Source organism: Diospyros lotus, chromosome 13, assembly GCF_014633365.1.
Source record: "Diospyros lotus cultivar Yz01 chromosome 13, ASM1463336v1, whole genome shotgun sequence".
NCBI lineage: Eukaryota > Viridiplantae > Streptophyta > Magnoliopsida > Ericales > Ebenaceae > Diospyros > Diospyros lotus.
The window spans coordinates 29,788,938-29,816,831 of NC_068350.1; the positions used below are offsets into that span (position 1 = coordinate 29,788,938).

General features: G+C 39.1%; 1 protein-coding gene across 1 annotated transcript; it reads right to left on the reverse strand.

The window, feature by feature from the left end:
* Positions 1-19: 19 nt before the first annotated feature.
* Positions 20-27,823, reverse strand: LOC127788330 (CDP-diacylglycerol--glycerol-3-phosphate 3-phosphatidyltransferase 1, chloroplastic-like). Its single transcript, XM_052316473.1, has 7 exons — positions 27,255-27,823; positions 26,550-26,647; positions 26,405-26,455; positions 26,131-26,244; positions 865-921; positions 685-770; positions 20-556 (listed from the first exon to the last, which is right to left on the reverse strand). The coding sequence occupies exons 1-7, from the start codon at positions 27,412-27,414 to the stop codon at positions 436-438; spliced, it is 687 nt and encodes a 228-aa protein (XP_052172433.1). The 5' UTR covers positions 27,415-27,823; the 3' UTR covers positions 20-435.
* Positions 27,824-27,894: the final 71 nt, after the last annotated feature.

Sequence of the window (27,894 nt, forward strand, 5' to 3'; positions counted from 1 at the left end):
ATGAAGGTGATACCGAGTATTTTTCTGAAAATAATCTTCTTGTTTCTTTAATCATTCATATTTTGAACACTCCCTAACATCAAAAAGTTTCCACAAGAGTGCAATAATAACATCTAAATTAAACTGATTTAAGTCTTCAAGAAGAACGCTGGGCTTCCCTAAGGAAAATATTTGGAGGAAGTATGCCATTGTCTCAAACATATATACTTGGTTGGTGGCTGGCTTGACAAGGAAAATCAGCCTTAAGAGTGGATAGTGAAACTGACTCTTCCAACCAAATTCCTATGGCAAGTAATAAAACTTATTAACATACAGTGTGTGGCTTCCCCTTGTATCCACTCTTTAAGGTTACTGTACGTATACCCCTAACAGGGAAAAACCGATTGATAAGACCTCCAAGTGATGAGTAGAGAAAGCTCAAGCCAAAGGTCTCAGTCACTTCAACAACACTTTCCATATCTTCCTCATATAAACCACTAGGGACCACAGAGAAAGCCACGCAGAGATATAGAGCAAAACAACACCAGAAGCTACAAGAGTCCCAGACCCTGAGAGACTGCAAGAGAGAGAGGATATTAATAAAAAGGACAAATAGATGAAGAAAAAAAAAAACAAAAAATATTTCCATTCTCTTGATCATAATAGATAACAAGTCTTGTGCAACAACAAAAAGAGAGACTCAACCTGCTGCCTCTGGTTGACAGGAGGATCATTAGTGCAGTCATCTGTGTGGCTGTTTTCCACTTCCCCAAATTATTTACAGCAACAGCCTGAAAATGACTAATTGATCAAATCTAGAAGCTATTATTATCTGGAAGGAGATGGAGGTGCTGCCATAATAGAGGTTTTGGAAAGATCACAAACCTCTGAAAATTTACTATTCTGAGAAGCAGCCCATTCTCTAACAGCAGACATAGTTATCTGCAATTGAGTCACAAATTTCATAGCAAGGCTTCTAATCAGCACATACAATTATCCACAAGGCAAATATGGCAGAGAGGAAAACAAGCAATATGCAGCTACAAAGACAATCGCACAAAGTAGCACCCCGGCAAAAAAAGTTTTAAAGGATAATGCCACAACATAATAAATCCATGACAAGGAGCTGAGGTACAAGAAGCAAAGGAACACTTATGAGCACACACAATCATTTCTCCTCTACAAATTAGTAATTTCATTTATAATGTAACATTAACCTGTCGTGGTATTGTCTAGTCTGCTGGTAAAAACCCAAGCATAAGAGTCATACCAAACCAAGCAAACCACTTTAATGTCAATGATGGTTAAGCATCATTTCTTTTCAAGCAGACTCTTTTCCATTTTCATTCAATTAACTTTTCACTTTACAGAGAGCCAATGGTACTCCAGACACTCAATTGTGCTCGTATATCAGCAAATCAATGGTGCAAACATGTTATCTTATCCATAATTGTGTAAACAACCAACTATATAACTGACTAAGACGATTCAGCATGTATTTTTTACCAAAATGTTGCAAAAACAACTAAAATACTCGAAACAAAATGAAATAGGAAACATACATCACCACAACTTCCCAACCAATGTTATTAAAGGCCCAAAGTGCACTAAGGTGCAAAAAGGTGTTGGAGCCTAAGGCACAAGGCCAGGCACACGCCTGATGGAACTAGACGCATGCTAACTAAAAAAAAAAGAGAAAAATATACATCCTAGTTGAAGAATAAGGTATAAAATAAATCATAACTTCTAATAATATATTCACAAGTATGTTATCAAGAAAATTAAAAAATTCAACATATAATAATGAAAAGAACAATAAAGAATGCTAAAAGATGCAATCTAAAAGTCTTTAAGTCAACTTAAATTTAATCTTAAAACAATTTATAGGTCTTAAATCTTAATTAAGATTAACTAATTATGCATTTTAAATAATCTAAAAATCATTCTCATCATCAAGATCAAACATTTCCATATTTTTCATCATTAGAAGCATCATCTCTAATATCTTCTTCCATATCATCTCCCTTTTCATCTTCATCTAGTTCAAATTCAATTGGAGCATTTGAAGTAGTAACATTTTACTCATTGTCAAATTTGTAGTTGAAGTAATAAATTTAAACCATAAACAATAAATAAAATAAATAAAATAATAAACAATAAAATAAAAACCTTAAAAACTAGTTAAAAAGCCCAAGGCACCTTGGGCCTAGGCACCCCTTGATGGTATGCGCCTGCCTGGAAACATTCCAAGCGCCTAGGTGCACCTTGTGCCTAGGCACACCTCTAATAACACTAGTGGTGCGCCTAGGCAGTGTTATTAGAGGTGCGCCTAGGCAGCTCCTAACACTAGTGGAAAGACGTCATTCCAAACGGCAGACTTTGAGTGGTATAAAAGCATCACTCCCAAAATTCCCAAACTACAAAAGTTGGGAATTATTTTAGCCAAAATATTGTAAGGAGAACAAAGCACTAGAGAAATTCATATCTTTCACGCTTTCAAGGGAACCTACCTATATACATCTATAAAGGCAGAATCCAACCTTATTCTCCCATCTTTCATGAGTTTCCAATTTTTCCCTTGCTAGTTTTCTTTCTTTCCAATGTATTCATGTTGAAATTCTTCCATCAACTATTGCTATTACAGACTTTGTTATTACTATATCCTGGATAAGTAATTCCTTCATGCCCAGCACCATAGTTCGGCTGTCTATCTTCTATAGGAAAAGTAGCTTCCCTACCTCCCACCCTGATTCTTCCCCTTTTTGTCAGCTAAAGGAAAGCTGAAAGCAGCTACTCTATAATTCAGCAAAAGCTTCTGCCATGGCATTAATATCATTGTTGTCATCTGGATCTGTTTTTCATAACACAATCACATGATGACACAAGCCCACTAGAAGCCAAATGCTCCAACTGCCTATATCTTGGGCTAACAGTTCTGTTTGTTCAATGGAATTAAAACCAGTGTTCTGAATTCATGTTTTCCTGCAGTGAAGTTACTAACAAAATGTCAGGCAGATGGGCGATGCTTTCCCATAGATATTCATCGTCTCTCACAAACTAATATTAAAATGAGTAATGTGAAGAGATTATATGGTGGACCAACAGAGCTAGAGAGAACATATTACACATGCTGTTCTAAATTTTTGGAAATAAATGATGGCACAGATGCTATGCTTTGCTTCTCTTCTATTTCTTCTTAGTCTAAATTTCGTAAGCCATAAAACAATAATAATTCCTTTGTTCTTATATTTCTAAACTCTGAACCTTCAACTCGACTAATCCCCATGAGCTCATGCAAACCACCCAGTCCACATGAGCTAGGCAAGGCTCCTCAGATCTGACAGTGGTAATTTTGGTAAATTCAAGAGAATTTGGAAGTAGAGAGAGAGTTGGGAAGAGAATCGAGAGAGTGAGAGAGAATATGAAAAGAGAGAAAAGATGCAATCTTTACTTTTTCTGAATGCCCCCACCGTCCCCTTACAACTAGCCTTTTATAGGCATACTTGTGTCACGAGACTATTATGTAAATAAAGAGATCACTAAGGTAGAGGGGTAAGGGATATTGCTGTAATAAGGAGTAGATAGGCAGTTACCGCACATGGCTTTTAATTCAAATGTAACCAAATATTGGCGCCAAGGCTTGGTAAGTATATAACCAACCTTCGCTACCAGGAGAAGCATTTTTTGGCAATTCAATTGAATCATTTTCCCTCTCTACTTCTCGAATTCTGTCTCTCTCCCTCTCTAGTTCTCTCCCCCCTGTTCTTTCTATCCTTCTAATCTATCAGTTCCCACACAATTCTCTCTGAATTGGGAGAGAACTCTTCATGTCAGAATCGCATTCTGACAACCTGGTTGTTCTTCAGTTATTGTAACTGAAGCCCAACAAACACAGCAACAGCCAAGGCATCTAACCAAATTACAACACTATGAGGGTAAATCACATCAAAGATCATTAAACTTTAGTGTGTTTTTCATTTTGATCACTAAATTTTAATTTTTTTCAATGTGATCACAGAATTTTAAAAAATTTTGCAATGTAATCAAATATAAGATTTTTCAGCCACTTTATAGCCGGAGTGGGTGACATGGCGTTGATGTGGCAAATAATAAAAATATTGTGCAATGGTATTTAAATATAATATTATTATATATTGACACGTGGCACATTCTGATTGGTTGTCATTGCACAATAATTTTTATTATTTGCCACATTAGCCAGAAAATCTTATATGTGACCATATTGCAAAATTTTTTAAACTTCTATGATCACATTGAAAAGAATTAAAGTTTAGTGAGCAAAATAAAAAACACACTAAAGTTTAGTGATCTTTGGTGTGATTTACCCACATTATGATCCAACTGAATTACAGTATTACCCCTCTAATATCCTAGGGGTCGTGACACCACAATGGGCACATAGTGCCTGTACAAGCACCACTAAGTTGTTATGATCCTGAATCTGACAGTATGAATTCTCAGCCACTGGCGAGAATTAAGGCAGAAAGTGACGAGAGACTAGGCAGAAATTAGGGATAATTTAAGAGGAGAATTAAGAAAGAGAGAAGAACATAATGATGAGAGAGAGAGAGAAACAGAGAATTCTGAGAGAGAGATCGGGAGAGAATTGGACAAAGAATTCAGAAACTGAAATTTAGTAATGTCATTGAATGCCTACAGGACAGATTGATTAACTTTATATATAGCTAATCAATCAGCTGTTACTATTTCAGTTACAAGTTGTAACTGTTCTCTAGAGAATTAATATGCTACAGCTGATATACAAATTTAATTGCTACATCCTAGTGAAACCCTAGGAACCTGACATTTCCCTGCCCTTGAAAATTTTCTTGTCCTCAAGAAAACAAAGAAGCTGAGTAGCATGAGAAATTGACTGAGCAATTCTTGAAATTTCTAGCTGTAGTTAGTGGCGGTAAAGTAGAACTGAAAGTAGCAATAGGACCCGTAATTTTCTATCAGACCAATAGTGTAGAATTCCATGCAATTTCCCATAATTTCACACCAAAGCTGTATACAGACTTCTCATTGGATGGTTCATCACCGAAAACTTCTGGAGCCATCCATTCCTGAGTTCCTGCTGTTGATTTTGTGGAAAGAATTGTGCTAGGTTTTGTGGAAGAACATGTTACTTGAGTCTGTTTCTCAATTATGTTGCTGTTAGTTAGTTGCAGTTATGTTATATATATGCTGTTGATTGTTTTGGTGTAAATTAGTTAGGTGGTTTGACATTCTGGCCTTAGGCTCGCTGATTATATAAACTCGGCAGTGCCTCTTCTCTTGTATCTTTGATTCATTTTAATCATTTCAGTTCAGTGAATTACATGAGAGCATTTTCTTCTCTCTTGTTGTACCTTTGTGCCCTAGGTTTCTTTTGTTGTCTTAGCTTCCTATTACATAGTATTAGAGCCATCAACTTGTGTCTATGGCATCTAATCCCGATCTCAGTTCCTCTTCCTCTCTTCCACCTCACTCCTCTTCCACCTTGTCATCCGCCTCGCAGTCTGATTTTGCAGCGGTGGCAAAGGCCTTCAGTTTCATACCTGATACACCCTGAAAATTACATCCGTATCCGGTTAAGGAGTAGATCCAAGCATTGGGGCAGATATGGGTTTGAACTAAGGTGAAAAAGCAAAGGAACCACTCCCAAGTGGGTGAAGACCCACTCGGTCATATGAGTGAGTGAGGGCGGACCCTTCTCCCCGAAGGGGTATGACTCACTTGGTCATATGACCGAATGAGTGAGGGCAGACCCTTCTCCTCTTTTTTCTTCTACCCTATCTAGGAATCAAAGTATGAAGAAGGAAGACTTGAAGGTCAAGACTTCCCTCAATAACCGAGTGGGTGTCTCCCACTCACACCTACTCGGCCACCTCTTGTCCCAACACTCACTTGGGACACAAAGCATCAAGAGTAAAACACACAAAACTCAAAAGCAAGGCCACTCGTCATTCAACCGAGTGGGTGTCTCCCACTCACACCTCATCCCTCGAATACACCATCACAGCCCGCAAAACTCTCAAGATGGCCACCACGTGTCCCCCCTCTCTCCCTTCTCTATAAATAAGAGGCCTTGCCCCCTACCTTAGGTAAGCTCTCTATGGCACTTTGAATACACTCTTACGCTCCCGCTCTCGAAAACTGACTTAGGCATCGGAGGGTTTGCGCGGGGACACCCACCTGCGCCCCTAACCGTGCGTTCGTCTTACAGGTCTCTCGACCATCAAGGGTTACTCGATAATTAGAAAGCCTCCCATCAGATCCGAAGGAGTCTCTCGTTCATCAAGTCTCCCGTTCCAAAGATCCCGAGAGTCTCTCGTAACTCAGCATACACAAGACTCTCAAGACATTTGGTAACAAGACTCACAAGACTCTTAGGATTCTCAAGACACTTGGTGACGAAACTCTTAGGACCCTTGAGACTCATAAGACTCTACACTCTCGAGATTCTCATGATCAACCACACACATTATATTCTCCCACATTAAAAATATATTGTTGTATTTTGACAACAACAATTGGCGTCGTTTATGGGAAAGACAAAAAGTCAACTTAAAATATGGCAAACACTCATGGACATCAACGAACTCTTTCTCAAGGCATAAAAACACGCCCATGCCCACCTCCACAAGACTCTTAGCAACAAGGAGAGCACCCACCTCCATGGGACTCTCACCCAAGGGAGCACCTCCACCTCCTCCAGACTCTCAGCCACAGGGAGGTGCTCGCTTACTCCCTTGAATCCACAAGTGAGGTACTAGCCAGCCCTACCTCTACTTAACATCAGCTCACAGGCACACCCCACCGATCAAGTTGGGACTTTACGACAATCACCGCTTATGGTCCAGTGGGATGAGTGCGAAGTCTTAAGACAACAACATATTGAGGGTATGCAGGCACTTTAGGACATGGCTAGAATACTCCAAAGCATGATGCTTGGAGGGACAGTGCCTGATACCTTGAGGAGGTTCATGCCGAAACTGATGCAGCCACATGAGTTTCAGCCTAACTTGGAAGCCAATTCCTATCGAGAAGCCACACCCGACTCTCATTCTCGATCCTTTCCTCGTCGGAAGAATAGGCCGAGACACCACCACCAAGGAAGAATCCCCACGTTACGCCCAAAAGAAACGATAATCAGCAAATGGAGGACAGGGCAAGGAGCCCACAAAAGGAGAGGTACCATGAAATCGTGGCCAACACGCCAAAGGGGGGAAGACAAGATAGCCAAACAACAGTAAGTATACGAGATGATATGAAAAAGATACTTGAAAATATACTTGAATAAAGGAAATTAATCACAGCCACAGAGGAACAACAACGTAGAAAATTTCTCTTTACTGCGGATATATTGGAGAAGCCACTGCCCAAAAAATTCAAAATGCCCCAAGTCACCCCCTATGCCGGAAAGATGATCCTTATGATTACATTCAAAACTACGAGTTGTTGATGCTATTGTACGAATGGGATGATGATATAATGTGCCGGGCCTTCTCCTTAACTCTGACAGGGCACACCCAAACATGGTTCAACAATTTATTTAAGGCCTCTATCTCTTCATTTGGACAGCTTAGAATGGAATTCATTAAGGCCTTTGTAATTAATAGTCGGAGGAAGAAAGAGGCTACATACTTGCTCAATATTCGGCAGAGGAATAACGAAACTCTGCGTTAGTATGTGGATAGATTTTAGAACGCCACCCTCAAAGTTCACGATTTGCCAATCGAGGCAGCAGTGTCTGCCATGCTCCAGGGGACACGGCTGACCTCACTTCAAGAGTCGCTATCCCTAGATCCCCCAATGTCCCTGGCAGACTTGTTCGTCGGAGCAAACAAGTACATCCTCCACACCAAGGTCATGAAAACCATGGGGGGAAATGATGACAGGGAGCGAAAGAGAAAGGAGCGCGAAGGGGAAGAAGACTCTATCCGGCAACAGGAGAGGGCTAGGAGAGCAAATGCACCTAGACCTCAGTTTAATCACTACACCAGGCTTCTGTAGCCCCGGTCAGTCATACTTGCAGCAATAAAGGGGGCAGGGGTCCTCAAGCTACCTCGTAGAGTTGATAGACCCATGGAAAGAAATCAAGAAGAATATTGCTGGTACCATAGGACTCGTGGGCATTCTACAGATCGGTGTAGAGAATTGAAAAATCAGATTGAAATGCTTATCTGGGAAGGGCATCTGCAAAGATATGTACGGAATGAAGAAGGAGAAGGTAGGGAGCCCCGACGAAGGGAAGACAAGTGTGAGGGGCAAGAAAGGTAAAACCAAAGACAACAAGAGAGGGGGAGGGATCACAGACAAGACCCCCTCTAGATAATGAACCAACCCACCAAGCCATCCATGTTATTTTGGGCGGTGAAACTCTAGCTGGAGACACTTCAGCCTCATGGAAGGCATATGACCGTCAAGTTTACCAGATTAATTCAGTGATGGAGGTTAGAATCTTGGTGGATAGCAGTAGCTCTATTAACCTCATCTACTAGAATTGCTTTGAGCAAATGCATATATCCCACGATTAGTTAAAGAAAGTGTCCTCTCCCTTGTTCAGCTTCATCGGGGAAGTTGTCCCAATAGTAGGGTCTATTCAGTTGCCAATCACGTTGGGCTCAGATCCCCAAAGCATGACTCAACAAGTGAACTTTATGGTGGCCAAAGCACATTCAGCAACATACAACATAATCTTGGGCCAACCCCTGCTCAATGATATGAGGGCTATGGTGCCCTCTTGTTATTTATTGATGAAGTTCCCCAAGCTCGAGGGAGTGGGATAGGTTCGAGGAGATCAAAAGAAGGCACGCACTTGCTATGTGTCATCTACGAACCCTACTTATAGCCCAACAACGAGGGAAAAACGAATTCAAGCCCTGCTTATAGCCCAACAACGAGGGAAAAACGAATTCAATCTCATTGCCCCGCTTATAGCTTGGCAACGAGGGAAAAATGAATTCAACCTCGTTGCCTCGCCTATAGCCCGACGCCAAGGAAAAAACGAATTCAACCCCGTTACCCCGCCCTATAGCCCGGCAATGAGGAAAAAACGAATTCGAGCTCATTGCCCTGCTTATAGCTCAACAATGATGGAAAAACGAATTCGAGTCCGTTGCCCCACTTATATGCCGGCAACATGGGAAAAACGAATTCGAGCCCGTTGCCCCACTCATAACTTGGCAACAAGGGGAAACGAATTCAAGCTCGTTGTCCCACCTATAGCTCAACAATGAGGGAAAAGCGAATTTGGGCCCATTGTTCCGCTCATAGCCCAACAATTGGGGGAAAAATCTAAACTCATTGCCCCGCGCATGACTCGACAATGATGGATGAATTCTAACCCATTGTCTAGCTCATAGCTTGACAACTGAAAAAAAAATCCAAACTCATTATCCCGTACATGGCCCGACAATGAAAGGTAAATCCTGACCCGCTGTCCCGCTCACGGTCCGATAGTAAGGGTAAAAGCCATTCAAACCCAAGGTATGAATCTTATTGCACAAGATAATTAAAGAAGATGAATGTCAAGAACAAAATGACTATGCAAACAGCTTCCAAAACACAAGAAAATTATGGAAGAAAATACCCAAAATTTTGTAAGGCTGGATACTCTTTCGCCCAATTCTCTCGAACAAAAGAGTAGGGAGCAATTGATACGCTTTGAAAATTGCATTCGTATCCAGTTAAGGAGTAGATCCAATTGGGGCATATATGGGTTTGAACCAAGGTGAAAAAGCAAAGGAACCACTCAAGACCAAGTGGGTGAAGAACCACTCGATCATATGACCAAATGAGTGAGGGCAGACCCTTCTCCTCTTTTCTCTTCTACCCTATCTAGAAATCAAGGCATGAAGAAGGAAGACGTGAAGGTCAAGACTTCCCTCAATAATTGAGTAGGTGTCTCCCACTCACACCCACCTCTTGTCCCAACACTTGCTTGGGAAGCAAAGCACCAAGAGTAAAACGCATGAGACTCAAAAGCAAGGCCACTTGGTCATCCAACCGAGTGGGTGTCTCCCACTCACACCTCATCCCTCGAATACACCATCACAGCCCGCGAAACTCTCAAGACGACCGCAAAACTCTCGGGATGGCCACCACGTGTCCCCCCCCCCCCCCCCCCCCCCCTCCCTCCCTCCCTCCCTCCCTTCTCTTTAAATATAAGGCCTCGCCCCCTACCTCAAGTATGCTCTCTCTGGCACTTTGAATACACTCTTGCGCTCCAGCTCTCGAGAACTGATTTAAGCATCAGAGGGTTTGCGTGGGGACACCCACTCGTGCCCCTAACCGTGCGTTCGTCTTACAGGCCTCTCGATCATCAAGACTTTCTTGGCCATCAAGGGTCACTCAGTCATTAGAAAGCCTTCTGTCAGATCCAAAGGAGTCTCTCGTTCATCAAGTCTCCCGTTCAAAAGATCCCGAGAGTCTCCTGTCACTCAACATACACAAGACTCTCAAGACTCTCAGACACTTGGTGATGAGACTCACAAGACTCTCAGGACCCACGAGACTCTCAAGACACTCAGGACTCTCAAGACACTTGGTGACAAGACTCACAAGACTCCCGAGACTCTACACTCTCAAGATTCTCATGATCAACCACACACGTTGTATTATCCCACGTTAAAAATATATTTATGTATTTTGGCAACAACAATACCGATCAAGTTGGATTCGAGCAACTACATCTTTTGGAAGGCTCAGATCTTGGCAACGATTAGAGCCTTTGATCTCTTACTGTTCCTCGACAAGTCACCTCCTCCACCTAAGTATGTGTTAGATCTAGTTACCAGTGAAGTTGGATCTCTAGTGGTGAATCCAAAATACTTAAATTGGATGAGGTCAGATCAACTGCTTCTTAAATGGCTCTTTTCTACAATCGATAAAGACGTGTTAGCGCAAGTGATTCATTATGAATCATCTGCCGAGGTATGGTCTTCTCTTGAAAGTCTTTTATTCTCGCCAAACCATAGCAAAATCATTTCAATTAAAGCAGCAGTTAAGGTCAGTTAAGAAGGATTTGTTGTCTATCAATGACTATATTCTGAAAATCAAGACTATTGGTGAGCCTCTAAATGATAAGGATTTGCTTCTTGCAATACTTAAATGGCTTAGATCATGAGATGAAACCATTGTTAGTCTCATCACTTATCAAATGGATGAAATTGACCTAGAGAAAGTACAGTATTTGAACAAAGAAGAGGTGGATATATGAACAAAGGGGGAAGACGTCGTGGAAGAACATTTGGTAAAAGGATCTATTGCCAATTGTGCGGAAAACCAGGGCACTTTGTAGACAAATGCTATCACCATTTTGATAGAAATTTTCAAAGAGTATCTAGTCAAAATCTTGGAAAATCTCTTGATGTTTCTCAATCTAATTCAAGAGCATATTTAGCCTCCCTTAGTGATTCTAGCGAGGCCTTCATGAGTGACATAAGATCAGCTCAAGGGGCTCACTATGGTCATTTTTCTCAACCATCCAAAACCTTGTCTCAAGCTTTCTTGCCAAAACCCTCTTGGTTTGTTGATTCTGGCGCAACAAACCATATTTTCACCCAGGGTCTCTGTTTTGAATTCAAAGTCCGAAGTTCCCCCCTGACGTTGCTCCACTCCTACTCTAGGAAATATGGGCTCCGTCCTTTCCCTAGGCAGAAATTTCGGCGAAAGCCTCCTCGGCTGTTGTGATGCAAACATTCGTATAAACATTTGCATCTGCTCCATCATCTGCTCATGCAACACAGCACTTTGCTCCCAGTTTTCTTCACGCCACCTCCCCATCGCCTAATCAATACGGGTATCCACCCCAGCTCCAATCGACAATTCCAAGGATCCCAACCTCGACTGCATCTCCGCCATGGTTGTTGTCACTGGCTGCAATTGGGACTCCATCTGCTTCATTTGCGTCCCATCAGCCATTGTGTCGATATAGTAGTATTCACTTGACGCCCAAGAGCGAACTTTGATACTAGATTGCCAGGTCCGGAGGATCTGACTAAGGGATTCTCGATCAATAGGCTAATCGAGAGAGTTGAGAGAGGAAAATCAAAGAGAATTGAGGGAGAAAGAGAGAAATGAGAGACGATTCCAGAGAATTAAGTTGTAACATTGCCTGAAAAATGCCGAGAGAGAGAGTACCCATATATAGCTAGGATACTAGCCCTTCACGTGCGGTAACTGTTTACATCATTGGGGAATGTACAAGCTGCCACAGCAACAACAAATTTTGTACCATACCCCTACAGCCACTAACTAACTCGCACCTAGATTCCTCTCTTATTCCATTTAGTTCCTCCATTACATTTAATTGCTATACTACCCCTTATATCACGTGGTACATGACATGTTGTACCTTTGTGCCCTAGGTTTCTTTGTTGTCTTAGCTTCTTGTTATAGGTTTTAAGCAAAATAGGCCAAAATCACAAACATTTACTGTATACTTCTTTTCAACCAAAAGATTTGGAGACTTTCAATCTCCCATGAAAATAATAATATTTGGATGCCACAGGCATTTCATAATTGTGTCCTCTCTCAAAAATTCCTTCAATTGCTTTGGATGGAAATCTTGATCCATAAAAATCTTTACAACAACATCCAAGCCCTGCCAATCAACATGATGGACAACATCAAAGGAATCTGATCTGATTCTCTCTTTCATAACCAAATCATCTGTCCAAATCTTCCACCTCAAGTGAAAGATCTTGAGTTGGTTTAGTTGGAACAATTTGACCTTCCTTGACAAACCTAAAATAATCTTGGGCTGTAATGTCCTTTGGAACAGAAAAGCTACGAGTGGCTGAATTTCTCCATGATCAAGTAGAGGAAGATGCTTGGAAGGAAGAGGATCTTGAACATCTTTGCTGCTGCTTGAACTAGGCACCTTGCTGTGTTCATCCACAGATTGCTTAGGACATGTCATGTTAGCAGCATCACCATCAATACCTTCCAGAATTTGATCAGCCTTCTCCTTGATAGAAAATCCTCCGGCAAGTTAGATTGTGGAATTCTATGAATCACTCCATTTCCTGGCAGAAGCAGATCTGATCTTTCCTTAGGAGGAAAATCAAAAGGAAGACTGACTTGATACAATTTTGAAAACATCATCATGAATCCATCAAATTTCCTTGTTAGGACATCCATAGTTGCCTCCATCGTCTCAAACTTCTGATTCAATGTCTCAAGCTTCTGATCCATCATGGTTTCTGCTGGATCCAACTTCCAATGAATCAACGCAAGACTGCAGATTCGAGACTGTCACATTCACCTGCTGCAATTGTGACTCAAACTGCTTCATTCTTTTACCATCAGCCATGGCAGAAATTCACAAGCAGGAGAAGTCAAAGGCCAAGGAACAGCTCTAATACCAATTTGTTAGTATCCTAAATCTGACAGTATGAATTCTCAGCCACCGGCGAGAATTAGGGCAGAAAGTGGTGGGAGATAATGCAGAAATTAGGGATAATTTAAGAGGAGAATTAAGAAAGAGAGAAGAATAGAAAGATGCAAGAGGGAGAGAAAGTTCGAGAGAGAATTAAGAGAAAAACAGAGAATTCTGAGAGAGACAGATCGGGAGAGAGAATTCAGAAACTGAAATTTAATAATGTCATTGACTGCCTACAAAACAGATTGATTAGCTTTATATATAGCTAATCAATCAGCTGTTACAATTTCAGTTACAAGTTGTAACTATTCACTAGAGAATAAATATACTACAGTTGATATACAAATTTAATTGCTACATCCTATTGAAACCCTATGAACCTAACACTAGTGTTTAAAAAGCGTTCTTTAACCGCAAAAAGTGAAGTGCAGCATGCTTGGGCTTTGTTGTGTGAAGCTCAACGACTTTAGCTAACAGCGATTAAAGAGCACTTAAATTGTGTTTTTACCTGAGCTTTAAAGTGAAAAAATAAGCGCACTTCAAAAATGCACTTGGTTTTTTAAAAAAAAAAATCAAACAATATGAATGGTTGGATTTGCTATAAATTTTTGCAATATTGTCGGTGCTTGTACGGATTCTTACCCAAAAAAAAAGCTATTATCAAATCTTAGAAAGACCTAAATAAAATCATAAACACATTTGTTTAAAAACAAAAAAAAAAAAAAAAGAAGAAAATGGTTGTATTTACCGAGCAAAACATATTGAAGGAAACATATAATTAGGTGCAAATTAGGGGTTGCTAATTTATTCCTAATTGTTGTAAATTAGGGATTTATGATTGATTTCAGATTGCTGCAAAATTAGGGATTGATAATTGATTCCAGATTGTTGTGAATTAGGGATTGGTGATTGATTGCAAATTAAGGATTGATCGATTGGTGATTGCTACAAAGTAGGGTTGATAATTGGGAATTGTTGTAAATTAGGGATTTTTTTTCCTTTTTCTTCTATCCGATTCTCTATATAAATCATGTTAATGAAATAGAATGGATTTTTTGTAAATTTTTTACAAAAAACAAAAGAAGACTCACCAAAATAAAAATAAAAAATTAAAAAAAGAAGCCTTAGCATATTTAGATCCTTTCAACTGATGGTTCAAACCAATTTGTCTTCAAGTTCCTTGAGGACCAGCAACTAACTAGATTGTATCCATTTATATGTTCCCATGTGTTTTTGTTATGATTGCATGAACTTGTAAACTGGTACAAAATATAAATAAAAAATGATATCTCATCTTTTGTTAAATTTTCAATCCTCATTCTTAGTTAGATTTTTATTTAATGATCTCTCTTTTAGTAGTTTATATTTTTTATGATTATAAAAGTTTATTCTCTTTATTTTATTTATATGTGCTTTACTTTGCTTAAGTGTGTGTTTCGCTTTGTGCTTTGTGCTTTACACTTAAGCTCCATAGGCCTTTTGCGTTTAGTGCTTTTCAAAACACTGACCCCACCACATTGCATGAAAATATAGGTCTTCACACCTTGACTTTTTTGGTATAAAAGTACCACAGCTAAAATGTCCTAACTACATAAGCAGGAAAGTTATGGGCTCAAGCTGTTGGAACAGCCTCAAAGCAAGGGTAAGGTTGCATACAAAAAAGACACCCCCCAACCCTCACAAAGCAAGGAATCTCATACAATTGGCACACCCTTTTATGTAAGCAGAGAAAGAACTATCAAGAAACACTGATTGAGATAAAACAACATATGCAAATAGAAAAGGCAACTGAGATTATTGAGATATCATGGGCTCCAAGCAAGGGAATGGTCTAACATGTAAGCTAATGATCATGGCACAACTTACAATTTATCCAGGTGTTTCTTCTTGATACAAATTTATCCCAGTGCTACATGATCCCCTACTTTTTCACTGAATCCTCTTCAACAATATGATTCATTATACTTTTTTGACAATCTAGAATGATTCTAATTTGATGTTCCTCATCAAGAACATTTCACATTAAATTAAATATATTACTGCTTGCAATACTTTTCTAATGTCGTGCGCAACCTAAAGTTCTGCAACTTCATATGTATGAATGTTGGAAAAAGTATGCATCTGCATTTCTGTACCCACTGATTGTAACAAAGAGTTTCTTTTTGCATTTACACATGATGAAGCTGCCATATGTACAGTTGAACAAATGAATTTGTTTTCACTTTTCTAATGTGCTTCACAGTTTTTACACATAACACATACAATTCCAAGGATAATATAAAGTAGAACCTACTCGAGTTATGTTTAATATAAGAATATATATGACTTCTAGGGAGTACGATCATTTGGGATTCTCAATTTGGCATGCTTCACTTCAATAGGTATAAACCACTCAATATATTTATAAGGAGAAATTGTATCTGCTTGCTTACAGTACCATGGAGGGCATGCATAGCAAGGGGCATCAACTTTTAAGCTATTCCTTATTTGTGCATAAGAATGGGTAATAAACCCATATTTATTGTTCTGAAAGAATTTAAGTTTCCCTGATTAATATCTATGAAGCATGGACATGAATGGGGACATGGAATGGGAGACATGACATTTTTCAAAAAAGTAGGACACAATACGGTCAGGATACATTAATTAATAAAACATTTTTTCATATATTTTTAACGGCATAAGTATCAAAACTATATAACAAAATTATAAAATGCATTTAAATTCATATGCCGAAATTCTAAATAAATAATTCTAATCTAATTAGCAATCAACTCACAGTCCAGTCACTTCATTCCTCACAATCCAGTCAGTGTTTAAAGAGCTAGAGAATAGAAGCATGAAAGTCAATAAAAACATAGAAAAAAAAAATCATGCAATTGCGAAGTCAAAAAATTGAACGGTCAAAAAGAAAACGCTTATTCTTTAGTCTTTGAAGTGCCCCCATAGGGGATATGTGTGTCCTACACATGTTCCCTCTCATATCCTTCGAAAAAAATTAAGATAGTCTGGGACAAGCCACTTGGGTGTGTCATGTCCAACATGTATCAAAGGCGTGTCAGGATGTTGGAGACTCAAGAGCGTCCAACACGCTGGCGACACCGGTATGGAAACCCCTAGGCAGTGTCTGTACTTTACAGATTAATATGAATGGTACTCTATGACATTCATCATCAATTGCACCTTAACCACATTAGGGTTAGTGGGAGGGCATTCATAATGTTAATTGACATCTAAAAGTCACATTGACAATACAAATTCATGCAAAAAAATAATGTGGCAAAATTTTACACTGGACACTCTGTCCGATGCAATGACAAGATAAAGTTTCAGGAGATGGCGGTGACTGAATATAATTGATACGACTGTATTCCATCACAATATTGTATGGCATAGAGACTAGAAACGTGAAATAGAGAAGTGTCTTTTAAACCTTTTTTTTTTTTTCATTTCTGTTCTTTTCTTACCATACGGAATCCTGTCCATGTAACTTCAGCAGTGAAGCAAAATATTTAATACAAAAAAGAAATTCTAAGTGGGTGCAAAGGATAAGTGCTGACATACATTTCATGTTCATGTTCATATTTCTTCTTCATGTCTCATTAGGAAGTATTACTGGCCGTATTTTAATGTGTTTAGTTGCTGACCCTATTGATCCAAGAAGCACAGAAAATTGTAGGTGTTGCATACATACCTATGTAGACAAGACACTTGTCAAACTTTTCCCAACTAGGGTTGACCAGTTGTCTTAGCATGCTCATTTTAGTTTTTCTTTTTATTTGATTAAATGCAAATGGTTTCTAATCAATATGCTGAATCAAATACATATATATATATGGTGTGAAAAACAAAAATTTGGGATCATATTATGTTTGTACCTTCTACTTTCCTGAAAACTAGCACTTTTTTGTGTTAATATTGTGTCTAGTCCCTTATCCATACTTCTTAGGTTCATCCTTCTCATTTGTGTTTATTGTGTCTATTTTTTGTACTACAACTTTGTTTTCTAGACATGGCTTCTGTCGAATGATTTTGGAGCTCTCTGAAGTGTGGTATACTCATGATGCAAGAGTCTTGCTGGTTTGCATTTTTTTTATGCATTGATAGTTGGATAGAGTTTCAGTTGGATTCTCTTAGTTAGCTGGTGGTATTTTGATTTCGGGTTGCAATTTTGAGTTTCAAGTAAGATTCTTATTTATTAATAACACACTATTTATTATTAAAAAAATTGGCTGTTGTTGATTTGTAATTAAGAGGTATGAGGTAAAATATAGAACTTTTATTAATGTTTTTTCAAATAAATGAATTGCTTTTGTTTTGTGGTTTGAATAAATACGTTTTGTGGTTTGATTGCAAATACATAGGTTGCTAAAAATCACCCTTCTCCACCAAAAGTAGAACTTTTGGGGGGCATTTTTTCATGTTCCAAACTAAAGTTCTCTATTTATATGGAGGCAGTTAAAAATGTTGTTTAATTCAACTTCAAGTTACCATTGGCCCTATTGCAAAGCACTTTCACATGTCTTTTAAGTTTTTATAAGGCTTTCCAAACTGCCATGAGAAGTGGCATACAGGGCGCTTGGCATGGCACCATTACATAACCTTGTACAACACTAAAAAATGCCTCGTAATGATAGAAGCACCATTAGAAGGGACATTTTAATTTGTGCACCAATAGGAAAAAATGGCCCCAACGGATAACATGTTAGGGTGTTTTAAGTGCCTTGCAAATTGCAAATTTATTGTAGTGGATGAATGAAACTGGCTTGGATCTTATGAGAAAGCAAACTAAGAAGGTTTATGCCTATTAATCAGTTCCTCCTTTGAAAGCTTATATTTTACAACTTTAAAATTCTCAAAACTCTCAATATAAATACATTTGCAATACTCCTCGCATTCCTTCATATGGTCATGATGTTACTTATCCAAAAATATATGTAGCACAGAAAAATGAACAGTCTTTATTTTTATGTACATGCATAATTGATTTAGTTGTTACTCCGTTTCTATAAGGTTGTCTCCTGAGATTTTCTTAGAAGTCACCCAAATCCATTTTGTTCATAAGCTGAAGTAACCTGGTCAAGAAACCTGCTTTAAGGTGCCTGTTAGAAAACACTACAAGCATGCAATGACATGAGTGAAAAAGGAAATAAGTAAAGAAATGTTGAATTTTATAACAAATATACAAAATAAACAATCAAGATTATTTTGACCTTAAGGTGAAGACCATACAAAAAGCAAAAGACCGGTTCGGTTTATAAAAATAGACAACCATTCAGCCAAATCTGCTTGGGTCACGTGGTCAGACTGGCAACTTAGACCTCACAAGGCATCAGCTGTAGAGCCATTGCATTGCTCAAATATAGCTAAAAAGGACTAGGGCTGCTGCAACAATGCTTGAATATAGTGTTAAATTTGCAAGGGCTCTCACATTTTCATAGGCTAGATGCAAGTAAAGAAATCAGTCCAAGATCAAAAGCTTAGGATTGGATCATGAAACATTGAACCTTGACTAGAAAATCTATAGAAGTTATATGGATGATTAGGGGAAGGATTAACATTGGTTGCCTCCAAAAGACAAGATAGGTTGGTGAGAATGCTACTTTAAAAGCTGAGTCATAGGAAGGACTGTACGGAAAAAACAGAGTGGGGATTAACATGGATAAGATTTTGAAGTATGAGATACAAGATGTAAAGAGATTGAGAAATAGAATTATTGCAGTTAAAATTGTTTAGGAGAGAAGACTATGAATATTGTTAGTACATATCCAACACTGGTTAGATTGGGTTATGAGAGAGAGGTAAAACTTTGGGTGGATTTAAAGAGGTTATTGCAAAGAATACCTAAAGACCATTTATAGGAGGTGGCTTAAATGGTCATGTAATAAGTATAAAGATGTGCATGAAGGTCATTGCAATGGAGAGGAATAGTGAGGAGAGAAAAAGTCATGTTGAATTTTGTCGTGGCATAAGATCTCATGACAGCTAATAACAATTTCAAGTAACAAGATGAACATTTGATCACACACAAAAGTGGCTTAGAGACTACCCAAATAGACTTCTTTCTCTTGAGGCAAAAGTGAACTTTATTTTATAAGAATCCAAAAGTTATACCAAAATTATTCAAGGAAAAAGGAAACTAGTATTTTTCCAAACCATAACTTTGGAAAAAAAAATAAGTCATATGTTCTATAAATATGCCTATAAAAATGATTGAAGAGCTAGAATCTACATAGCTAACCCCACCTTGCTATATGTTTGTTTCACAGACATTTGTCCAAAAGAAAAAAAAAAGTGAAACAAGCCATAAAATAAATGATGAAATGTAAATCAATTGAACCAAAAAATATTTCCAACATAAGCATGAAAATACATAGTGAAAAATGCATTTTGTAGAAAATGAATTTATTCAATGTGATCCTTAAATGAAAAAGATGCCTAACAAATATATTGGGAGCGCCAGTGTTTTGAAAAGCACTAAGCACACTTAAGCACAAAAGGCCTACGAAGCATCAGCACAAAGCAAAGCGCATGCTTAAGTAAAGTGAAGCGCATATAAATCAAATAAGAGTATAAACTTTTATAAGCATAAAAAATATAAACTATTAAAAAAGCAATCATTAAAAAAAAACTAAATAAGAATGAAGGCTAAAAATTTAACAAAATATGAGATATCATTTTTTCTTTATATTTTATACCAGTTTACAAGTTCATGCAACATTGCAAAAACACATAGAGGACACAAATAAGGATAAAATCTGGTCAATTGCTAGTCCTGATAGAATTTGGAAGATAAACTAGTATGAACTCTCGATGGAAAGGATTTGAAAATGCTAAGGTTTTTTTTTTAATTTTTTTAATTTTTTATTATGGTGGGTCTTCTTTTTTTTTGGGGGGGGGGGGGGGTAAAAGTTTGGCAAAAAAACCCATTCTATTTCATTAACATGATTTATACAAAGGATTAGATGGAAGAATAACAAAAAAAATCATCCCTAATTTATAACAATCCCCAATTAATCAACTCCTAATTTATAACAATCCCCAACCAATCAATCCCTAATTTACAATCAATCAACAATTCCTAATTACATGTTCCCTTCAATATTTTTTGCTTGGTAAATGCAAATGAGTCCTCTTTTGTTATTTTTAACAAATCAACCATTTATATTGTTTGATAAAAAAAAAGAAAAAAAAAAAAACCCAAGTGTATTTTTGAAGCACACTTTAATCGCACTCAACTAAAGTCGGTGAGCTTCACACAAAAAAAGCCCCAAGCATGCTACGCTTCACGCTTTGTGCTTAAAAGGACGCTTAAGCAGGCTTTTTTAAACACTGGGGAACACTCTAGTGCCTATTCAAAAGAATGGAAATATTCAAACTTGTGAAAATTACAAAAGGACCAAGCTAATGAGCCACACTATGAAACTTTGGGAGAAGGTGATTAAGCAAAGGTTATAGAAGAAAAACCAAAGTGCTTAAATATCAATCATGTTGTCATGTACTAAGGGTAATTAGAAGGGCAATAATGTAATTAGTTATATTAGTTTGTTAGGAGATATTTGGGTGTTTGTTAGGAGCACATGGGTGCTGTTAGAAATTAGTTAGGGAGCTAGCTAAGGCCTATAAAAAGGCCCATTGTAAGAAGAGAGGGTATGCTGAAAATTATTGATATTGAATCTCTATTTTCCTCTCTACATTTCTCTCCAATTCTCCCTCTCGTTTCTCTCTATTACTCTCTCCCTTTCTACTGATTTCTTCCCCCATTTCTGCCCCATTTCTCCTCCTACAATTCTGATTTCATTCCCCAATTCCTCTTCTAACCCATCACGAACCCTAGGTTCGTGACAATTGGTATCAGAGCAATCCATCCTTGGCTGTGTTTTTTATTCGAGTTTCGACAGTGATTATCGGTGAGTTCCGACGGTGATTATAGGCTGCTAATTTCCGATCAAAAGGAGAGCAAGCAGTTTCGACTCGAAACTGTATGCGGATTCCGTTCGAAGAGACGGATTCCTCCGACTTCTTTGCTGGTGAGTTCCGACACCCTAGCTGCTAATTTCCAAGTCGGAAGGCGTTTGAGGCGAGAATATGAGGCTTGGCAGCAGGCGAGCCAGGAAGTCACGACTGGTGTAGGAGTTCCAAGAGATCGCGGTTGTGTAGCAGGGTTCGGCTGGAAGGCAACGAAGGAAGGGTGGTCTACGACCACTGAAGTGCAACTATTGAGGCGAGCGGGAGTCCGTCGAGGTGAAGCGGATGACCCATTGTAGTTGCTACCAGATTTCGGAAATACCAGAGGCGAGCGCAATTGGGCTGGGAGCCTGTGGACGGTGATTGGGTGGCAACCGGTGCAAGAAGGAATTGGGCTTCGATTGATCGAACAGCAATTCCGATCGAAGCTACTAAAGTCAAGGTGATTTAGCGCATCTAACTCCAACGAGCCAGGTGATTGTCGGTCCTTTGGGGCGATCCAGGAAGAGGACCCAGATCTGAGGCGCCGAAATTCAGATCTAGGAGAGTGCTGTTAGGGTTGCCGCTTTGATCGGAAGGCACTGTGTGTGCTACGGTTTGGGGTTGCCTTCTGAACCGTGTTGGTGACCCGTGCTTTCCTCCTTGATCGGAAGGAGATTCCGAGCATTCTGGAAAGCCAACTCAGAGCATAACCGAGGGAAGTAAGCTTGATGCATCACTGGCCATAAGCTGAAGCGGATTCGAGTTCAAGCGATTGTTGAATCTACAGCAATTGCGAGCAGCGGCAGCAGAGAGTCAGAGACGGTGGTGTCCGACAGTGCCTTCGGTGAGCAAGGAAGGCTGTTGATTAAGAATCAGCTGCAAGAGAAAGGCTGTTGATTAAGAATCAGCTGCAAGTGGAGAAGCTGAGCAAAGTTCGGAGCAGTTGGGAGTGGATTTTTGAAGGTGAATTTGGATGGGTGATTTTTGGCTGTGAATTCCGGCACTTTTTTGGCGATAGTTCCAATCAAATCCTAGGCTGCTAGTAAGGTAAACAAAGGTTAATTTTGGCTTGAATTTTGGGATAATTTGTTTGAAGAAGAGCAGTATGTATATAGCTCCTTGGTCTTCAAAGTATGTTGATTGTGAAAAATCAGCTAAAGGGAGCAGTGCATGTAGGAGAGCATGGGAGCCTCAATTGCAGCAGAAAAATCCTTCATTTTCAATTGAAATGGGGTTTCAATTGCAGCCGAAGGATGCTGCATTTTCAATGAAATGTCCTGCTCGTGAAGCCTTGGGAAGTATCGCACGAAGGAGTCCAATGGAGTCTCAATCGCAGCAGAAGGGTGCTGTATTTTCAGGGGGACAACCTGATCATAAGGCCATTGGTAGCAGTGCATACATGGAGCAGATGGGCCCTATATTGCAGCAAAATAATGCTTCATTTTCAGCTGGAATGGAGCTTCACTGGCAGCCAAAGAATGCTGCATTTTCAGCTGACCAGAAGCATCAAACATGGGGAAAGGATTTTGAGAAGGAGATTAGCCAAGTTGACAAGGAAACAAGAAGTGTAATACAAGAAGAGTGCAAGGAATTTGGTCGAATGTTCCGCGAGAAGCTGCAAGAGTTTGCAATGATACTAATTAAGAAGTATCATTACAATTTTCCGGTGAAATATTTTGATGATTATCATGGAAGTTTTAACAAGGAGGAATTTCTTGGAGCAAAGCAGCCGAAGGAGGAGACAAGATTACGAACATCCGATTCACTGCCTACTCTAGACTTTGGGCAAAAAAATAAGCATTCTGATAGGGCAGCAGATCAAAAGGAGCCTTCAGATCTTTTTGAAGAAGAAATAATATCCCAAGATGCATCTACTAAAAGACTGCAAGGAAATTTTAGGGAAGCAATTGATGAAGTGATAGAGGAGGCCAAAGCCAAATCGTTACCCCCAGTAGCTAGTGCAGGGGCGGAAGGGTTTGGGATTGCTCCAGATCAGAAGTTTGTGGAAAATGGGACAACATTGGATCAGACAAATCAAACTAAAGAACCAGCCATCGATGTGGATGATGGTGCTGAAGCCTATCCTCAGATTTTAGACTTATCGAAATTTGAGGAACAATCACATTCGAAACAAAATATGGGTTTGACTTGGGTTAAAATAGGCAACGAGAAGGTGAAGACAGCACTAGCTGGAGGAAAACTAAGGGATATAGCAGAAGGAATCGAAGGGTTTGCTGAAGAAAACAAAACTATCGCTGCTGTGTTGGTTTTTGCTCCTACTAGAAAATCCAAGTTGCTGTCTAACATATGGAAGGATGATTTGTTGGCTGAAATTGAAGTTGCACCAGCTCCTAAGGCTAATGCTCACAAGCAGCCTTGGTATGAGTGTCCAAGGCAAATCTGCAATCTTCCATTGCTGCATTTCAAGGATGCTGATGATATCTTTCAATTTGCAGCTGTGGTGCACCATGGAGGTGTAGGAACAACTGCTGCTGGTATTGAACTTGAACTCTATCAACTTGCTCCTATTGAAATTCTAGGCCGAATTACAACAGGGATTGATCTTGGATACTTGAGAACGAGGAAGAAGAAAAGGCCTAGAAGGACAAGAAAAGAAAGAAAGAAAAATCAGATAGAGAAGGCGGGCATTGGATAAAGAAGCAATGGCTAGGTGGTAATAAGTTTCTTGGGGACAAGAAACATTTCAAGGAGGGGAAATATTGTCATGTACTAAGGGTAATTAGAAGGGCAATAATGTAATTAGTTATATTAGTTTGTTAGGAGATATTTGGGTGTTTGTTAGGAGCACATGGGTGCTGTTAGAAATTAGTTAGGGAGCTAGCTAAGGCCTATAAAAAGGCCCATTGTAAGAAGAGAGGGTATGCTGAAAATTATTGATATTGAATCTCTATTTTCCTCTCTACATTTCTCTCCAATTCTCCCTCTCGTTTCTCTCTATTACTCTCTCCCTTTCTACTGATTTCTTCCCCCATTTCTCCTCCTACAATTCTGATTTCATTCCCCAATTCCTCTTCTAACCCATCACAGACCCTAGGTTCGTGACACATGTTTCATGCACAATCAGTCAATAATGGAAGCCATATACTTGGTGAGGCACACGATGAAATGATTTAAAGATAAACCAAAGGATTATATAGACATATTATATAGATCTAGGAAAGGCATATGACAATCTCCAAAGAAGTCTAATGGAAGGTCTTAAAGAAGATGTGAATTTGAGTTATCTATATACAGATTTTTAAAGACGTGTTAAACTCGAGGAGGAGATGGTGAGATTTTTCCAATTGAAATTGGGTTCCATTAAGGATTTTTACTAAAGCCTTATCTCTTTGCTCTAGTGATGGATGAACTTACTAAGCACATATAAAAAGAGGTGTTTTGGTTTATAATGTTATTTGCAAATAACATTGTCTTAATAGATGAGACAAAAATGAAAGACGAACACTAAGCTCAAAGTATAGGATTATTACCTAAAAATTCATAGGCTTCAAGTTGAACAGAATGAAAACCAGATACATAGACTATAAATTAGTAGAAATAGGAGTATGAAAAAATTTATAGTGAAAGTTGAAATCATATCATTCCAAGAAAATATCATATCAAATATTTTGGATAGATTATCAAACAAAAAAAAGGAATTATTAAGGATGTTATTCACAAAATTAATAGAGAAGTGTGTCCAATTTTTTATAATAGTAAAATCCTATTAAAGATAAGAAAAAAAAAGTTCATGAAACAGCTATAAGATCAACTTTGTTATATGTCATGGAATGTTCGACCACAAAACACCAACATGAGCAAGATATGGGTGTCACATAGATAAGGATGTTATAGTGGATGTGCGACTTCATAAGATATGATAGAATTAGAGATAAGATTATTCCTCATAATATTGGAGTTGCTCCTATTCAGATAAGATGCATAAAAAATAATTAAAATAGGTTGATCATATGAGATGATGATAGTTTTCAAGGCAATATTGGGTTTACATCCTATGAAGCAGAATGTTTAAAATTAGTCCTCCCTTTATGTTAATATTTGGAATGCATAAATATGACAGAACCTAGAGAAGACAATAGCACAATACTAAACAATTTGGAACATAATTGGCTTGACAAAGGAAGTATACATGAGATGGTCGATGCAAAGGAACTTATTTACTGTCGTATTGTGATAAGCTTAACAAAGGAAGTATACATGAGATGGTCGATGCAAAGGAACTTGTGAGAAGTTAAGAGGTAGAACTCCAACCTGAAAAGCTAGCTTAACAGGTGAAGGGATCCTCCTCCTTATATATAGCCCGGGTCTCCCTTGTGGAGGCAATGTAGAATTCTCAACACTCCCCCTCACGCTGAAGCTTCTCCAGTAACTGATACATGCCTAGGTGATTGGGCAGGGTACTGGTCCATGACCACAACAGCCAAGGGTTAGCTCTGATACCATGTGAGAAGTTAGAGGTAGAACTCCAACCTGAAAAGCACTTTTCAGGTTGGAGTTCTACTTCTAACTTTTCACAGAACTTATGTACTGTCGTATTGTGAACCTCTCTTATCTAAACTACTACATTTGTATTCTTATTTCTGACTATCAGCAAGAAAAAGAGGAGATGAATGAAAAAAGGACATTGTATTTATATTCTGCAATAATGAATTGGCTACAAAGATTAAAAAAATGGACAAAGGGTGGCAAATAAAGAAGAGACAAACAGATATCTTTAGGCACTCGCAAAGCAAAATGCACATGTTAGCCTAGCTCCATAAAAAAATAAAAAGAAAGCGTATCCTCACCTCTCTACCAATTATCATAATTGCAGGTACAGTCAGTAGCCATTGCATTTGAGCAAACATAGGAACCTCCAAGGGTCTGCTACACAACAAGATTAAGGTGGCAGCAACCATGAGCTGCATTCAGTAAGCATGATAATCAAATATAAAGCTCTTAAACGACTTACATAGTGGAGTCTTTGTTTCCTCTTGCAAGTCCAGAAAAACCTCTCACACACTCAACCAAAGCAAACCAATAGATAACAATACATGCCATATTGATAAAGAGAGCATTTACCTTATCAGCTACTGGATCTAGAAATGCACCAAATGCAGTTCCTAACCTCATCTGAAAATAGTTAAGGCATGAGAAAATATTAAAGGCATATAAAATGTCCATCAAATTCATATCCATAGTTTTTAAAGGCAAAAGCATTGCATACTCTGCGAGCAAGGTATCCATCAAGCCAATCTGTAATTGCCGCAGCTATGAAAATACTTGCCGTAGCAGTTGTTCCCCAACAATTATCCATGTAAAAAGCTATTCAAAAAGTGAATTGTATATGTCTCATTAAATGTGACCATTCAACAAGGCATGATTCAGAAACAAAGCATAACACAATTGAATATGTGTCCAGACACCGCTCTATTTTCACATGAAAGTTGGCAAAAAAAATGTTTATAAAAACAGATCGTTATCATACACGTAGAACAGAATTTTGAATATATCCACAATCTACCAGATGTGCATTCAAAATCAGCTCAAAACTCAAAACTAGCTTTTTGTCTCCATTCGACATAGCACTACCACATTGTTTCAAACTTTCAAGTCTTTCATCATGATCACAATAATTTAGGACGGATAGATGTAGAATCAAAATGAAACAGCAGGAAGAACTTTGTAGTTACCATGAAACATCATGGAAGGTTGATTGTTAAATCTACATAACGATTCCTAGGAAATCAAATACAACCAAAAGGCAAAACTTTTATCTGATTACTCAACCTCTTTGCCTGCGCACGTCTCAACAGAAATTAAATAAATAACGTGGGCATTTTTCGTAGAAATCGGCAGGGTAAAATAACTTTTCCAGGTAAACAAACGGAGGAGCAAAAGGAGAAAGAAATAAAAAGAGAGCCTAACTTACTTGAAACGAGAAGCGGAATGGCAGCGACTCGAGATATGGTCAAGATAGTGGGCAATGTGAGCAGCTTGTGTTCCGGCGAACGCGGTGGTTGGCGGAGGTCCTGCGGAGAGGCATTGTCCTGAGGCGGCGGCCAATGGCTGGTTCTGTTCTCGAAACCCATTCGAGTGACTCCTCCTCCTCCTCGTTGAGAAGAAAAGGAAGATCTGTGGCCAGGAAACCCTAGCTTGCTATAATAATAGGGAGACTTATCGTGCACCGGGAAGCAGGGGGTTAGCCTCCACCCTGCCAGCAACGTGTGTGGCGTGGCTATTGGGGGCGGAACAGGAGAAGTTGGGGGGTCGTCTGGGGATTCTTAGGGCGGTGGCGGTGGCGGTAGTGCGCGCCCATTTATGGGGCAGGGCGGAAACGGAGGAGGCGAAGAGGAGCGTAGACGTATAGTGCTTTTGAGATAGAGAAAGAGGGCTGGGGCAGGCATGGTGGTAATTGCACGAGGCGTAGGTTGGCGAGACATGGCATGGCATGGCATGGACTGGGAGGCCAACAATTTTTTGTCCACGATTAGTTGACGCTGGCAGGCAGGGCCTTTAGGAAATACATCGCTTGGACTTATTGGGTTGCCAATTTTGTACCCCTCGCCGCG